The sequence below is a fragment of the Theobroma cacao genome, chromosome 5 (genome assembly GCF_000208745.1).
Source record: "Theobroma cacao cultivar B97-61/B2 chromosome 5, Criollo_cocoa_genome_V2, whole genome shotgun sequence".
Lineage (NCBI taxonomy): Eukaryota > Viridiplantae > Streptophyta > Magnoliopsida > Malvales > Malvaceae > Theobroma > Theobroma cacao.
In genome coordinates this window covers 23983208-24001795 of record NC_030854.1, presented here as the reverse complement: position 1 = coordinate 24001795, position 18588 = coordinate 23983208, and the positions used below count along the sequence as shown (strand labels likewise).

The 18588-nt window shown below is 33.1% G+C and overlaps 1 protein-coding gene and 1 long non-coding RNA gene across 2 annotated transcripts in view; both read left to right on the top strand.

The window, feature by feature from the left end:
- Positions 1717 to 18588, top strand: part of LOC18598777 (protein STRICTOSIDINE SYNTHASE-LIKE 2) — a 19210-nt gene continuing 2338 nt past the window's right edge. The window contains 4 exon segments of the mRNA XM_018120961.1: positions 1717 to 1793; positions 1845 to 2003; positions 17548 to 17723; positions 17726 to 17813. Coding sequence (XP_017976450.1) covers positions 1717 to 1793; positions 1845 to 2003; positions 17548 to 17723; positions 17726 to 17813 — 500 coding nt within the window.
- Positions 7920 to 8377, top strand: LOC108662116. The gene is made up of 2 exons (XR_001927901.1): positions 7920 to 8225; positions 8306 to 8377. It is a non-coding gene; the product is annotated as an uncharacterized LOC108662116 (long non-coding RNA).

Genomic DNA, 18588 nt, shown 5'->3' with positions numbered 1-18588 from the left:
ATATGACGAGAGATCCTCGAGTCTCATTTGATAGGTATGCTTAGCGATCGATTGTGTAGCCTACTTGTGTCATGTTGCGTTCGGCTGACAAGTTTGTTTAGGTCATGCAATTAAGGATGTTGGTTTGGTCATTAAAATTAGATTTTTTTTTATTTAATTAACTTGTAATGTTAACTCTCAGACATTTATGTTAAGATTTAAAATTGATTTATTCCTCATTTATAAGTTTTTACGTTAAGGCATTCTTACGTTAATTTTGAACTATAATTATTTTTATTTTTATTATTCTTTATTTAAAAATTAAAATTTGTATATCGTTAAACACTTTTAGTCCGAGAATATAAATTTAAATGTTTGTTTTTCACTAAAATTAGATTTTTTTACTTAATTGACTTGTTACGTTAACTGTCACACATTTACGTTAAGATTTAAAATTTAGTTATTCCACCTTTATAAGTTTTTACGTCAATTCTTATGGTTTTATGTCAAGGCTTTTCTATGCCAATTTTGAACTATAATTATTTTTATCCTTATTATTTTTTATTTAAAAATTAAAATTTTTATATCGTTAAACACTTTTAGCCGGAAAATACAATTTAAATTATTTTTTCATTAAAATTATATTTTTTTCTTAATTGACTTGTTATGTTAACTCTCACACATTTATGTTAAGATTTTAAATTTAGTTATTCTACCTTTACAAGTTTTTATATCAATTTTTATTGCTTTACGTTAAGGATTTTTAATTATAACTTTTAAAAACTTTACGTGTTGGCTTTTTAATGACAACTTTAAATTACATGTGTTTTTATTTTTGTTATTATACTTTTTAATTTTGACTTTCTGATTTATTATAGTGACAATCCTATTTATAATATGAAATTTTAACCATTGAATAAAAGTAATGCAAATATATGGTTTCTATTAATAAGGCATAAAATGAGAGTCCTTCAAAGGGAGGATTTTTTGTTTATTGCTTGAATTTGTTTACCGGTTTCTTTTTGGGTTTTAAATCAATGGCTGCAATTTAATCTCATAAATTGGACGGTCTTTATTAATTGACCTTACAGGAAGGTCAAAAATAATGACCTTACAGGAAGGTCAAAAGTAATGACCTTACTACAAAATTTGCCAAAAAGTGATTGACATTTATTGAAAGGTGAAAATTTTATCAAAAAATTTCAATAAAAATTTTATTAAAATAAATTATCAAAACACATTCAAATTATTTCAAAATTTGTGTACTTGTCTATGCAACAATTGCTTTTATCATATGGATTTGGATTTTCAAAGTTTAGTTTTTAATTGAACATTTTTAACAAAGAATCCTAAAAATTTAAACTAATTAAGAAAGCAAACTTAAATCTTGCTCAAAAGGTATTACATGGGCTTGGTTCTTTTAAACCCTAATCAAATGAAGTCTTAAAAGAAAAACAAGAACCGAATTATCAAACAAGGTTTTCTTTTGTTTTGTGTTATTTTGATCAAAGGACAAAGGTCATTAACTAATAAGAACCATTTCCACATATGGACAAAACATGCCACGAGGGCATGAAAGCATCTTGGCAACCATCAATCAATCTTCTAGACTTCTACCAGAAAATGTAATGCATACATTTATTTCCTTTGCGTTCTTTTGCTCACAGCACCTCGTAGCACTTCTTCCATTTTCCCTTCAAACTTATTTCAACATAAACTCTTTTATTCTCTACAAGCATGACTTCCAAACTCTTCTTCACATTAGCAGTAATAGTTATCTTGTATGCACTCATAGCCGTCAATCATATCACGCTGTTCTTTGAGAAATTCGTCGTAGAACAACCTTCCAGCTGCAAACTTTGGTAACTGAAAGTTGTCCCAATTGTGCGTGTCGTAGGACCTGAAAGTATGGCATTTGACCTACTTGGTGAGGGTCTCTATGCAGGAATATCAGATGGTCGGATCATCAGGTGGCAAGAAAATGAACAACGGTGGATCAATTTTACAATCACTTCCCGATTGAGGTACGTATCTGCAACGTACATTGTGTGATGGCCAACCCAAATTAATTAAGTTGTTTTGTTTATCTGTCCATGGAGCGTTAAAGCGTAGGTTACAAATGGGTTGAATTTGGAAGGATTGAAAACCATCCAACTGTATTACAACTAATTGAATGACAGGAAAGCTTTTCTGAAAAAATTGATTATATTTGAATGACAAGTATAATTTTGCATTTACATTAAATATTTTTACATAAAAATCATATAAAAATGTTTATATATTATTATATCATACCATATGGTATCTTATCTTAAACATAGGAAAATATTTGATGTATTGACAATATATATATAGTTTCTATATATTATTAAGTTATCAAATTCTGACACTTCATTAATGAAGTATTATTTTGAAAGAAATAAAAGTTGATATTAAAACCTAACGTCGTTTTGAGACCTTATCAACATTTTATTTATTTCAAAATAAGTGTTAAAATTTGATTGCCTGACTATGTATAAAAACTATACATTGTCAACGCATCAAATATTAATCTTTAAACATTACCATGTCGTGTTAGTTGTATTGTATCGTATTCATGTTACGTATGGTATCTGTGCTTCCTTAGCTTGGGCCTTATCCAAGAATGAAAATTATAAAATAAATCTTGTCAATTTACTTGTAGCCAAATTGATTAGGAACACACATCTTTCTTCAATCACAAGAATTTGCTTAGAGATGTCTAATACGCCCAGCATGTGTGGCTTGTAGGCAGTCATTCCATTTATCTTAATTTGTCCAAAAACACACCTTCTTCACTCATATGTGTATAGTGTTTCTTGGTTAATTTGCATCAATCGAATATCATATTCATCCTGAATATTTGAAATATTAAAAGAAATTTCTTAAACTTTCAATTTGTATTCAAAAGAATTCTTCCCTTGATTTAACTATTAAAAAGTTGTTGATTCACTGGCCGATAGACATTTATAGTTCGCTATAGTGTAACTTTTAAAGGGAAAATTCATAAAAAAATTAGCCTTTAAATTGATAAATAGAGTTCTTTTTGTTAGATTTTTTTAAATAATCAAAGTCTGAGTTTACATTATTAAAACTATAGTGTGAGCTGTTGATAAGGTTGCCTTGCTGTAACAAGTCTTCTACTTAGGCCTAAAGCTGGAGACTTGTAGCAGCATTTTGTACCTTTCATGAAAGTTAATATACATTATCTTTGACTTTTTTTAAAAAAATTTGAGTTTACATTATTTAATATACTTTTACTTTTTATCTAAATCAAGCAACAATAATATTATAACTCATAATATGATTAAAAAAAGCAAACTTGTCATGATTCACACCAGCCTATAAAGTGTTGTCCACTTTGGCCCACTAGCATCACAGTTTTGTATCATAAAAAGCATCTCACAGATTGAAGATGGTGTGAACCTTAAATGTCTAGTCATACTCTAAAACACAATCAATATGAGATTCATGGCTTCTCGTTGGAACCATAACATCCTCCCTTGATGTGGGATTCATGGCTCCTTGTTGGGAGTGTGATATCCTCATGGCTCCCCGCTGGGAGCGTACAACCTTTTCAATATGGGATTCACAACTCTCCATTGGGACTGTGACAGTTGGTATCAAAGCAGGTTCTAGGGGTACTAGTGATCTGCCATTAAGGACAATGGGTTCTTGTTGGAGGGGCTGAAGATGTCACGGTCCCAATGGGAAGCCATTAATCCCACATCGTGTAGAATGTATAGTCTTAATGGGAAGCCATGAATCCCACATCAAGGGAGCATGTCATGGTCCCAACGGGGAGCCAAAATTGTAAAGTTCATCTTGTGTGTAGTGATCACCTCTTTTGGTTTTGTAGAGAACAAGTTAAACTAATGTATATATCTCAAGATCAGTGAAAACAAATTTATCTATCATATTTTGTATGTTAATAATTTCTTACTTGCTAGTAATGGTTTAGGCATAGTACAAAAGATTGAGAATTTAGTTTCTAGAAAGCTTTCTTTTTTAAGGCAAGCGTCCTATGTCATTGGGATTGAAATCCATATAAATAGATCTCGTCACTTGTTGAAACTCTCTCAATGTGCATACGTACATTGATATCATGTGTTAGATAAATTGAACTTGGCACCATGTTCTAAATGATGTTGAGATGGAATTTACGAAAGTAGTGCCATATACTAGTGTAGTAAGAAGCCCGATGCATGCTCAAGTGTGCATGAGACCCTAATATGTACAAATAGAGATCATTGCTTCAGTCGTGAGTCTTTGAGAAAGATATTTATCTAATCTCAATAGAGATCATTAGTAAACTGTAAAGAAAATAATTAGTTATTTGAAGAGGATTAAGAATTATATGCTAGTTTATCAAAAGGTTGAAGACCCTAATATGTACAAATTCTTATTTTGCTAGTTATTTAGATAATAGGAAGTTCACATTCCCATACATTTTTTTTTATGTTGGGAAGCGGTGCCATATCTTGAAAAAATATAAAGCAAACACTTGTGATCTCATCCATTATGTAAGCAGAGTTTGTAGTACACTTAGAACAACTACACAAGTTATTTGGTTAAGAATCTCATTAAAGAGTTGTCGGTAGTTAACTATATTGTTAGGTCCATATAGTTGTCTTGTGATAACATTGTAGCAGTTTTATTCACTAACAAGAATAAAGTATCATAAGGGCTAAACATATGAGGATAAAATATTTTGAAAGTTAAAAAATTTGTGAAAAAGGGTGACATTTCAATAAAGCATATTACAAATGATGACATGATAGTTGATCTTTGACTAAGGGACTACCCTGTCACTTTCAAGAAACAGGTTTATGACAAGATTATTGTGAAGTCTTTTGATGTACTTGGTTAGTGAGAGGATTTGACATTGTTTTATGCTTTGTGCTTAATTTTGTTTGGAACGTATCCTTGATGATGTAACTGGATTTATTTTTTATAATGGATATTTAGTGATATTCAATCAGAAAGTGTTTGTTTGTGTGTGTATGCATTTTTGAATATGTGAAGACTTAAGGACATGTGTCAGTCTTAAGCATAGGATAAGGCATAAATTCATAGCCCTAAGGGTATGTCTTTGACATATAAAATATATCTAGAGATATGTAAGGTAGACATTCAGGTTTATTGAATGAAGTATTTTTCTTACAAGCTTGAGTTATATAAATAAATTATAACATGACTAACAAATGAATACAACAAATGAACATGAAATAGAAAATCAACAAAGTGTTTTTGTTCATTACAACACTACCACGTCGAGTTCATGTCGATAGGATTGGGTGATATATGTGATTATAATTGGCACTATATCTTTGTAGATGTAGTTACTATTATTTTTCTATATACAAATTTTATTGTACAAATGGTATTTGGAGTAGTCTCAAAACCAATTTTTTTGTAATTTAACCTGTAAAATTTTCAATTGTTTTAACATGTAATTTAGTTTTAAGAAAAGTTATTTTCAAAATTTAAATTTAAATATTATAGTTCAAGTGGGAGATTATAAGATTTTCTCAAGTAATTAAAGTGCAAACTTATATTTTCTTTAATATATTTTTTCATTTTATCTAAATCAGGCTAAGTTAAGTGGGAGATTGTTAGCTAGACTTCAATGTTATATGTGGGCTTAATAGTGTAACTTGTGTAGAAAACCCTAAATCCTATGATGAGTGGGACTAGGGATTCATTATATAAAAATTAGTTGTCTCCTTTCCAATCTACAAAATAAATAAAACGAATCTTACTCATTCGGAGAGTTATAAATTAAGGTAAAGGAAGATCCTTGTACATTAAATCCCAACAATTACATCATATTATAAATTCCTTTTACATTAGCTTTTGGTTTAAGTATAAATTAATTATATATAAAGTTTAACACTTTTTTTATGTAGAAATTAGAAGTTTAAGGATAAAATATAACATTTGAAATTATAAATATGATGAGTGTAATTAGCTCAAGATAGTACACATTATCTTCTTTTGTCTTATTTTAAACTTTTTATGAAAGAGAACTTTCACTCACCGTAAATTTCATGTAAGTAACTTTAAAGTAATACAAATAATAATATTATAATTTTTTTGGCTGAGGATTGATTTTGTTATTAGTTAAAAATAACAATTTTATAGGATTTATTCTTTGCCTAAATGTTAAGCCTTTCACACTCTGCAAAAAAACACCCAGGATTCTTGCCTAAAACCCTACCCCTATTACCGCCAACCAAACACCTATCCCCACAGTAGAACTACTTTACCCCACCCCTACCTCATACATTGGGACCATCGACCACTGCCCCTATAGCTCCCAAAACCTTTTAACCAATCCTCCAAATACCTAATACAACTCCCATGAAAACGATTGGCTTTCCACCTTACTAACCTTCTACATTGGAAACCTAAGCCCAAGGGTCTCCAAAACCAAACTCAAAAAAGCCTTCAACTGCTTCGGCCAAGTGAAAGATGTTTTCATCTCTAACAAGTTGTATAGTGACTCATTGAAAACCTTCGTCTTTGTTCACTATAAAGAGACATGAGAAATGAGTAACGCTGTAACACCTTGTACCCTCGTAAAGAAGCCAATACGACCTTATCGATAGGATGAGGGTTAATTAAAGCTAAATTAAGTGTGAAAGAATGGAGACGAGTGAAAGGAATATTCTGGAATAAAATATTTCGCATGTAAAAAAATAATAATAAAATAATAATTTTTTATCGGTGATGAATAACAAGTTAAAAGGTACTTTGGAAGTGAATTAAGACAAAGTGAGATACTTTGGGACCTGAAGAGACAAGTGAAGAATTTTGGAATAAATAATATTTTATTAATAAATTTATCTGTTGTTGAAATTCGTCATGAAGGAGGACTATATGGCTAATCTAAGTACGAGAGAAGAAATAAGGAAGAATTTTGAAGAAAAACAATATTAGTGGGGCCTGCGTGCCTTCCTTAAATAAAGTACAAGAGGGTAAGTATATATTTAAATATTAAGGTGACACCTTGGTGAAGTGTGAATTTGATATTTTATTTATACACGTGTAAAGGAAGAAAAATAGAAGAAAATTGGAATTAAAGGGATGATCGGAGGACTTATTGAAAAGAATAAGAAGTTGAGGGGTGGAATTACAAATAATGAAAAGTAAAGGGGTGAAGTTGTAATTATGAACAAGTTGAAGGATCAAGTTGCAATTTATGAAATATTTGAAAGACCAAATTGTAAAAGATGAAAGTTTATAGGGGTTAAATGGTAAAAAAAAAAAGTTGGAGGACATGTGTGCAATTTCACCATTTTAAATTAAGAGAATATTTGATGTACATATTTGTGTTTTGGAAAGCCAAATGAAATTCAAGTTGGATGCAAGTAAAATGAAATGCAAGTGAGATTGCTTAGCTTGATGGAAATTGCATGTAAAAAGGATAATGCTTAGTGGGGGACATGTAGGACCCCCACTATGTGAAAGATGACAAAGAGAAAAAGAACAAAGAACATTTAGTTGAAAGAAAGCCATGCTTGAAATTTGATTGGGTACACATGGTGGTAGAGAAAGGATTAAGAATAAAAAAAATAAATTAAAGAGTGCATGAAATCCTATTGGTTTTGAAAGAGGCCAAATTAGATTCAAGAGTGGAATAATTGCATGAGGTCTTATTGGTTCATGGGGTGGCAAGGCTATTGGAAAAGGGAATTTGCATGAAATATTGTTGGGTAATAAAGTGGACAAATGGGGGGAATGACAAGTGGAAATAAAAGGAGATGAAATGAAATGTGAATTGGGATGAAATGAAAGGATATGTTGCTATCTCCTTGGGCAATCCGCCCATGAAAGAAATGGAAAAGAAATGGGAAATTTTACAAGGCCATTTCAAGCCTATTTTTTGTTATGTCCGCCTATATCAAAAAGAAAGAAAACAAAGTGTGTTTGCCTTGAGAGATCCACCCCATTTGGAAGAAAAATGAAGAGGAAATAGCCTTGTGAGGCTTCCACCCGAGAAGAGAGAAAGAGTTCAAAGAAAAGTGCTTGGCTACTCCTTTTCACTTAGTACTCGTGAGCTTATTTCTTGCCATTTTCCTATCATCAAGCTTCATTGCTTCTAGAAATTCATCCTTTGTTGAGAGATATGAGTTATTTTTCCTAGTGGTTAAGAAACATGAAAGAAAAAGCTTTGGATCAAGAGGAAAAGAATATGGATGATCCACGAGTTCAACCAATTTATGGTAAGTGGAACTTTGATTTTGGTTATAGATTTGTTATGGAAATGAATTGTGATTGTGTGAAAATGTTTGTGACAGTAAAGATTTACAAGGTTTGAAAGAGAATAGCTACATGCATGTTACCAAACCATTGTTGAATGGTGGAAATTGAGGTATAAAGAAAAAGCGCTTTGGAGGAAATATTGAAGTGCATGAAAGTCCAAGCCATTCCAAAGGTAAGCATGCAATGTAAATTGATTGTGCTATCTTAGGTACGGTTAGGAAGAATGCTTATACTAGTTATGAGTTTGGATGTTGTGGGAATGTAATGTTTTGTAGAAAGTAAAGGATAGAAAATTATGCATGTAAAGACTTCAGAATTCTTTGGTAAAGTTGATACCTATATATATATGTGCAAAAGATTCATTGTGAAGGAATGGTAATTATAGCATGAATTGAACTACTTAGTTAATGGTTAGTACTTGAATGAGAAGGGGGAACAAAGAATAGGCTACAAAAGCATAAAGCTAAGTGTGGGCAGCAAGTGTGGGATAGAATAAATTGTAAAGTTGCTAAGTATTTTGTATTTAAGTGTTGCCAGGAAATTGACAAGTAAAGGATTGTTGCCGTGCATGTAAATTAAGAAGGATAACGGTTAAACCGCCAGTGATATTGATCGATTAAGAATGCAAAGAGTTTAAATTGGTGAAGTAATATCCTACCAAGAAAAGTGAGTAAGGGGTATCAATTTCTTACTATATCAAAGTATATATATAGTACTATCCAATGCCTTTGTGGAAAGCATGAGTTGCTAGAAAATGACAAGTGATTTGAATACATGGTTTGCAATGATTTATGCACTACTTTTGTGAGAAGCATGAGCTGGTAGAAATGATAGGCAATTGTGGATGCAAATTGATTTGGAAGTTGTTTGTGTATACTATATTTATACACATATGTAAAGTGTTTGAGAAATCGAAAAACAAGCCCTTTTGCAATGTTTTGCATCAAAACCATGCCTTGTATCTTTATGTGACATGCATAATTGATTGCACTTGATAAATGACTTAAATTTCAATTCTTGTGAGCCGGTTTTAGTCCGAACTTTATGCAAATGTTTACACCATGCATTTTAATGTGGAAAATAATTTTGAAAGGTTGCCGAACCTTGTTTTAAAATGATTTAAAGAATAACTCTTGAAAACCTTGATTTGGTTTCTGAAAATGATTTTGACAAACCGATAGCATCGAGAGTAGGTCGAATGTCACATTAGAATAGTGTGACCCTTGTGCACAAGTGAGCTCTAGCTAAAAAACCTTTGGGTCCCCGACAGGCTGTTAGACGTGGCTAGGCCATGATCTGTGATTATACGTGGCAAGGCCACGGGTTGTTATACGTGGCAAGGCCACAAGTTGATATATGTGGTTGTGACCATATGATTTTTCTAATGTCGACCAACATCATCGGGACTGCCATGGTTGTGGGAATCTGCTGGAAGGGGGATCCTGGATTGTTATTACATGGAATAGGGTCCACCGGGTTGATTATCTATGATTACCTACTCAAGAGCTTTGAGAGTTTTTGGACTCGTACTCTTTTGCATGGTGGAGAGATATTGTTTTGCTTAGCTCCCCTTTTTAAATTGAAAGTTTTCAATGCTTTATATGTTGATCATGAATTGATGAATGTGGATATACTCGGTTATTTTTACATGCCACACCGTTTGGGAGCGTGTTTTTTTTTATACGACCATTGTATTTATGAAGGAAATAAATGATTTCGATAATTGAAATTTATTTTAGTATGCTTTGATTTCGGCATTGTTTGCCAAGGAAAGTATTGCCCTATGATTTTTACAGAATTATTTTTACAAGGCACAAGCACCTTATTTGTTGTTTTGTTTTATAAGGTTATCGTTTTATACTCTGGTTTTATTATTCAAAAAGTTCTGCTCTAAGCTTGTTTCTCATCTACACCCTGCTCACAGAGCCGATGATCACTGAATTTGTGAGACTCACCCCTTTTTCGCAGATAATGATCAGCGTAGTGTGCATTCATCGGCATTATATTGTCCACCGCAGATAGGTAAAGGCATCTCATAACACCTTATTCTGAGTCACTCTGCTTCTAGAGGTTGGGTCGTTCATTGCATAATTTGTTTGTAAATAGTGTTAATGCAAATGTACATTTGGAGATTATAAACCTTGATGTATTTTTACAATTATGAGGAATAAAAGTTAAGTCGATTTATAACGACTTTTGTTCAAATCATATTACAGAGAGTTATTCGGTTCAAAGCAATTACATAGATCGATGGAATCAATATAACGTATTAACAAGAGTTTCAAATAAGGCTTGTTCGGGACTTGGCGAGTTCTCCTGCAAGACTTGGATGCCGATAGTGATCAAGGAACTGGTCGTTACAAACACCATCTAATAAAGGAGTGACACAATCCTTGATGGTTTCCCCATATCAGTGAAAAGAGCTGCATTAGCTAGGATGGAAAGAGAATAGCTCTTACTAGTAAGCCACTTAACCCAATATGCAGCACCATCCACCCAAAGGCCAGGCCCCAAATCAAAACCCTCCCAAGGTCCCTTAGGGAGGAAAGAACTTACAAAGAAGTTCTTAAAGGTAAACCCCACCTACCTTTAGTTCAAACCATAAACAACATACAACCATAATCTTACCATGTCATAGAGGCAACCGTTGAAAACTCAGATTGGCTCAAAAGAAATGTTGTTGGTACCTTCATCAACTACGTTGACCACCGAACCTTGTAATAGATATTTTCCTCTAAAGGGTTTTAATATGTGATTAGACCCATGGGAGGCAATACTGTTCTAATCACTTTCTGCCATCGATAAGATCTAAATGCTTATATAAGGAACTACAAAGTATGATTTGACTTATGGTTCACAAAAATTGTTTCGTAGTAAGAATACATTGCTACAAAAGAATACTTCATATGGTTAAAGGTTGAAAACCTCCCCCTAAACTTGTAGTCGATCGCTACTTTCAAGAAAGTTGGATATATATATATGTATATATGATTCTTTCATCTCAATGAATAATAATCTGCTGAACAAAAAGAGACTGAATGGTTCAAAACTCCTATTCTCGATAAAAAAAATACATCACTATCCCACCCATTGTTGTTACTAAGATCAACGGAAGAAACTGTCACTTGGCAGTAACAATAAGGCTAGTAAATGATATCACACTACCATACTATTGCCATGACCATTACAACCCACCACCATTTCTCTGCTTGAAACCACCCACCACCTTGCGCCTAAACCCACGATTGGCACTATTTATTCCTCACCTGATCAAGGCAAGAATCCCACTCAATCTGGGAGATAGGATAGCCCATGTCAGACTGTATCGAGCCATAAGTCTACTATCTAATGACTTAGAAGTCATGAAAGTAGCTCGCCTACAACCCAGGTCTTTCCTAATATGCATGGAGACAACCCAAAGTCTAACACTCAAAACCCCCAAACCCAAATATTTACCCAAAAAGGCATTACACAAATTCTAACCCAAATTGGTTTACTAAACTACCAAGCCTATGTCACTCTCAATCCCATACCCATAGCATACTTATTAACTCATTTTTAAAAGCCCATAACATAACCAAGCTCAAACTTGCTCAAACCCAAGCTTACCAACCTCACAATAGTCTAGCCTGTTCATTTAAAAAAACCATCTCACTGATATGCACCTCTCGAACCTTCCAATGATGGGTGGTTTGTATACATGGTCTGACTATAGGGACTCTTTTATCAAGTGTCATTTGGATAGATTCCTTATAAGTAGTAAGCTTCTTCTACTATGCCCATCAATTATCCAAAAATGCCATCCAAGTTCATTCTCCGACCACAATTTAGTTAGTCTTGAAATTGAGAAAACTTTACAAAGACCAACATTATTCAGACTCTTCTTTCATTGGTTGGAAGAAAAAAATATTCTTATCCCTTATTAAAGCGGCCTAGCTTGATATCTCTAATAGCAACAACATAAGAACATGTTTCTTTGGTCAGCTAAAAAGCCTTCAAATTTGCAGTAAAAAAGTGAAAGTTCGACCACTATAACCAATACACAAGCCAAATCTCTTTTTTTGAACATGAAATCAACAAAATTAAGAAGGAAGTTGAAACAAGGCCATTTTTCACATAAGAAAAAACCTCCTTTGCCAATTCACGCTTCAAGCTATGGGATATTTAAAAAAACGAAGAAAGATCATGGTTTAATAACTTCAAACTTAAATAGGCTCAATATGGTGACCAAAATTCTAAATTTTTCCACTTGATCATTTCCAATTGAAGATGAAAAATATTATACCCAGCAAATCATAGCTAATGGTTCAAATCTTGAAAAACCAAAAGACATCCAAGTTGAAGAGGTCAATCACTTTAAGGCACCTTAAGCTAAAGGCTTTATCTTAAAACTTAAGGCTTTTACTACTCATTTTCGAATATTAGTGACTTTTAGAAAGCCACCTTGAAAATCCTAATTTTTGAAGAGAAAATATGGAATGTCATCTAGGACTATGATGGGAACAAATCCCCTAACCCTGATGGCTTCAACATTGACTTCGACAAAAAAATTTTGGCCAATTATCAAAGGTAACGTCATGTCTTTTTTTAATCACTTTTACACAAATGGTGTTTTCAATAGGAATATAAATTCCTCCTTCATCACTTTAGTCCTAAGGGAGCCACGATCTTATCCTGACTCAAACCCATTAGCTTGGTGAACAATGCCTATAAAATATTGGCAAAATTCCTTGTAAATAGACTTAAAACGATCACAAGTATTGTCATTAGGGAGACATAATTGGTTTTGTTAAGGAAAGATAAATTCTTGACAACTTTTTCATCGGTAATGAACTTATCAACTCTATTAAGAAAAATCGACGAAGTGGTATTTTTTTCAAAGTTAACTTCGAACAGGCTTTCATTTACATTGATTGGGATTTCCTTATCTTTATAATGAACCTTATGGGGTTTGACAATAGATGGTGTGAATGGATTTATCACTGCATATCCATAGCTTCCATTTCACTTCTCCTTAATGATTTCTCCACACCACAATTTCACATGCAAAAGGGTTTAAGACAAGGTTATCCCCTTTCTCCCATGCTATGTAATATTGTTGTGAAATCTTTAAGCTTTTTGTGCCACAAGGCGAGCTCTTCAAATATTTTTGAAAGCTTGAGTATTCACACTGGCCTTATGCCAATCTGATTTCGAGCATCTTAAAAATGTGAGAAAAATTCTCAAGGGTTTTCAAGCCATTTTCAAACTCAAAATCAACTTTGCTAAAAGTAGCTTTCTCGACATCAACGTTCCACATCATGATCTTTAGTCATGGGCCACTTATTTGGATTCTAAGATCAACAATCTTACTACCAGCTACCTTAGCCTCCCTTTGGGTACAGTTACTAGCTCTTTATCTCTGTGGCAACTAGTTATCAAACATTGCCATTAAAGGTTGGTTGGTTAGAAAAGGCACTATCTCTTAATGGGTGGAAGACTTATCCTCATAAGGTTAATTATGGAGAGCCTCTCATGATACTATCTATTGCATTTTTAAGATTCTAGTGGAAGGGAAGAATAAGCTAGAGAAAATTCAGGGAGACTTTCTCTAGTCTGGATGTAAAGAAAAAAAAATGCACCATGTTAATTGGTCTTTTGTCACCAAAGCCAAAGATTTGGGGGTTTTAGCATCATTATTTTGGGGTTTAAAAATAGATCTCTCCATAATAATTGGCTCTAGTGCTTTGCAAACCAACCTTAAAACCTATGTAGAAAGATGGTTTCTGCTAAGAATGATATGAATCCTTAAATCCTCTTTCTATTAGCCCCCTCAAATAAAACATCATTTTTTTGGAGGAACATTGTTTGCCCTCTCTATCCTTTTGACACTTTCCATAACATAATAACCACTATTCTCGACTATCTTCTTGGAAATAAACACTACATTCAATTTTGGATGGATCCACGACTTGATGATTAGCCCCTCTCCCATAGATTCCCAAAACTCTATGTATTAGCCACCAATAACACAAGTGTGGTTGTTGATTTTTGCTCATGAAATGCCAATCATTGAAAATGGTGTATCAAATGTAAGGCTTAGTCCTTTTAGTTGGAATGATGACAATAGAATAATTTCATAGGCATTATCAATAGTATACAATTGCACCCTTTTGACACTGACAAAGCTATTTGGAAAAAATCTCTTAATGGTGGATACACTCTATCCTTATTCATCAAGACTCACCAACATGACACATGAGAATCACAAATAGTTCAAAAACAGTTGTGGACTAGACTCGTCTTTCCTAAAGTCAAGGTCTTTATGTGGCAAGTCTTTTTGGGTAAACTTTTTGTCAAGCATGAGCTCTTTAAAAGGGGAATTCTTGACTTCAGTGCCATTGAATGCACCCTATGTGGTGTTAAGCCTGAGACCTCCAATCATCTTATTTTTTTCACTTGATTTATTTCTTGGGAGCTTTGGATGAACAATTATAGTCTCTAGAGTCTGAATTAGGTACATCCAAGTGAAGCCACCTCCTTCTTCATAGCCTAGTAGCATAATAATCCTCACTAGCACCCTTCAGACATTTGGAAAATGTTTTTTTTTCCACCATATAGTCTATATGGCAACAGAAATGAAATTCTCTTCCTAAGTTAGCACCTTGACTTTGATTAGCTTCTGAACATTATTCTCATGAGATTGGCTTATTGGTGCAAAAGGAAGTGGTTTGTGAACCATATCCTTGCTTCTCACTTCCTTTTGGAACCAAGTAAAATCACTTGTAAAATAAGGAAGTATAAGTTAAAGCATAGAACTAAATGGAAAAGGCCTTCTCTAGGTTCCTATAAGCTTAACATCAACGATTTTACCCTCAGTAAGCTAAGCCATGTTAGAATAGGAGGTGTTGTTAGAAATTATGAAGGTTTCATTAAAGGAGTCTTCTCCTTTCCCATAGGTATAAAGGACTCCAACTATGTTGAGTTCTTTGCTAGTAAAGAAGGCCTTTCTTTGTTCCTCTCATCACCATGGGCTTCTTATTCTTTCATCATTGAAAGTGATTCCAAGAATGCTATTAGTTGGGTTTTGAATCTTAGCCCTATCACCTGGTGCATGAGGAATATTTACAATACATTGAGGTTCTTAAAGCGAACATTAAGCAGATCACCTTCACCCATATTAGCAAAGAATCTAACCATCTAACTGACAGGCTTACCAAAGTTGGGTCATCAAGCAAGGGTATTTTTCATCCATTTTTTAATGCTCGTCAATTTTCCTATATGTTGGATTTTATTGCTAATGTTATCTTGTTGGTCTCATTTGAGTGCTAGAAGGGGTGAATAGCACTAAAAATTTTTTGCTCAGCTTTTTATATCTTGAAGAGTACTTAATCAACTAGATGAAGGGAAGGACTAAAACTTGTTAAAATTAAAGGACACCAAGTAAGGAAGGGTAAAGAGAAGTGGACAATGCAAGAGTATTTATAGTGGTTCAACCCCCTTGACCTACATCCATTACCTTGATATCTCAATCAAGGATTTTCACTCCAACTTCACTAAACCAGTGGAATTAACAGCTTCCACCAAGTTTTTATAAAGTGAGCTTTTAACCTAAGCTTTAATCCCTTACAACAAGCCTTAGAGTGCTTCCCACACTCTAATTTCCCAAGAAAAAAAGAAAAAGAAGTACAACTTAGTACCTTTATAAGTCTGGATAGATTACAATCAAGCTCAAGCACTTTTTCTGGATATGGAATGCAAGACAAATGTTTTTTACGAAGAATATTTGGCTTTTTGCTCAAAGTAGCTCTTTTCTTCTCAATTCCTTAACTCTCTTTTTTCTTTTACCATTGGAGCTTCCTTTTATACTTGGGGAGTCAAATTTTTTGTTGGAGATAGTTTTTAGCCATTAAGAACAACTCTGATGGACTTATAGCCGTTATTTTTGTCTTTTAATTTTTAAATTCAAAAAGGGAGACAAACTTTGACTAACTAGTTAAAGGCAACTCTAACCGATTGCAGCTTTTTCACCTTGTACTATCCTGTTGCTGTGTTCTCTACTCTAACCGATTACAAAATGCTTTAACTGATTAAAAGTTTTCTACCTTTAAACTCCTTTTCTTCAATAGACTTCCTCTAATTGGTTACAGCAAGCTCTAACTGATTACAAATTTTCTGTTTTCACTTTTCTACACAGCAGTCTTCCTCTAATTGGTCAACACCTCCCTTAACAGATTGAGGCTTTACTTCCTTTAGCCATAACTGATTAAAATTAGCTTTAATCGACTAGAAGATTTTCGAATTTTGAACTTCTTTATTTTGTCTCCCTTTAACAATCACAATATTTTCAAACTTGTTTTTGGGGGCTTGAAGATACATGGACCTTATGCTCTAATCGATTAACCAGACCTCTTAACCGATTAGCATTTTTCTATTTTGCTTCAGCTTATCACACAGCTATTGCTTAGCTGATTAAGGTCCCTTGATAATTAGTTACTAAGGTTCTGTTTTTGTTCATTACTTGCTCTTTCCTTCTTAATTGATTAACTCTTCATTAAACTTAGCAAGCTCCTTCACTTGCCTTTAATTAACAACTTTGTTATGGGTATAAAATTAAATCTTGCACATTTAAATAGTAAAGTTAGACATTAATGAATGAGGAATGTTTTGTTATCATTAAAAACATATAGAGTCAACATATTTCTCCCTTCACAATTACTGGTTCATGGATCCTTTCTGATTGGATTGAGTTTATGCTACGAAAACTATGATTTCCTGTTTTATGTTTTTGGCCACTTCTATTGTAAGCTTAGCTGCAACTGGTTGTTTAAAGTTGTTGTCATTCTGGCTTTCAATTGTAAGCAAAGTTGTGATTGGTTGTTGGGAGATGTTGTTGTATTATTTGTCCTTAGGCCAAGGTTTTATGATGACATTTGTCTATGTTGTTTGTGCAACATACTGCTACTTATGAATGTGTAATTTACAGGGGTTGATACCTCCTTTTTGAAGTTGTAGATTAATTTCTTGGGAAGGCATATGATACCTCTCTAGATTCCTTGCTTTGTAATGGCACTATTATGCTAAGCAATTTATAAAATTCTCTTGTTATTCAAAAAGAAAAAACTCACAATCGCATTTGCCAAAAAAAAATCACCATTAGGTGTAGAGAATTTATGTGTGGAATTTATTTATGAAATTAGACAATATAAAATTTTTCTAAAGGAAAAAAAATAAAAAATTTAAACGAATAAAGAAATTAGGGAGCTCATAGATAATTTTAACATGAGTGACTACTTTGAGCAGAAAAGGGTGTGAAGGGCAACATGATCATCAACTAACAGAGCACATTTGTAGGCGTCCACTTGGCATCTGTTTCAATGAAGTCACTAATGAGCTTTACATTGTCGATGCTTACATGGGGCTACTAAAAGTTGGCCCTGAAGGTGGCTTGGCAACTAGCATTGCAACGCATGCTCAAGGCACCCTTTGTTATTCACCAATGGTTTGGACATCAACCAATTCGATGGATCCATTTATTTCACTGACAGCAGTTCTTTTCATCAAATGAGGTACTTTCACAAAAACTTTTTTGCTATTTGCTAACATTTTATTTATACAAGTGATCTTATAATTGTTTGTCCTTTATAGATAGAGACAATTGAGTGTTTACATTTGTAGAAAGCCACAATATTTTGGTATATTTTGAGAAAAGTCACACTAGATTAATATAATTAAGTTTACAACTTCACTCTGTGATATATATTTTGAAAAAGTAAGATTATTTTGTTCAATTTTTTACTATCCTACTAGATAAGGTTATTGCAACGATCGATTAGATTTAAAAAAATCAAAAATTGAATAAGTGCTTATTTGGCTTGACTTTTTTCAGCTTATATACCTCTTAAAAGTAAAAGTCAGGTCAAACAAGATTTTGAGAAGCTCTTTAAAAAAAACAATTTTTTTAAAGAATAAAATTTTAAAAAAAAGAGTTTAAAGAAAAGCTCTAGAGTGGAGCTTTTCCTTTAAAAAAAAAAAAAACAACGCTAGCTTTTTAGGAAATACCCCTATTTTAATTATCTCTTTCTCCTCTTCTTTCCTTTGCAAATCACCCTTCTCCAATGCAAATCGCAATCTCCCCCTTCTCTATCTCTCTTTGCAAATACTACTAGAAAAATAAAGAAAAAAAAAAGAAGACCCAGCAATATAATAGCAAAATTTGAGATTTTTTTGTTTTTACAAAGATCCTTTCCTCTCCCTCTCTCTACAAATCACCTTTCTCCAACGCAAACCGCAATCTCCTTCTCCTCTACCTCTCTTGAGAAAGACTATTAAAAAAAAAAAAGA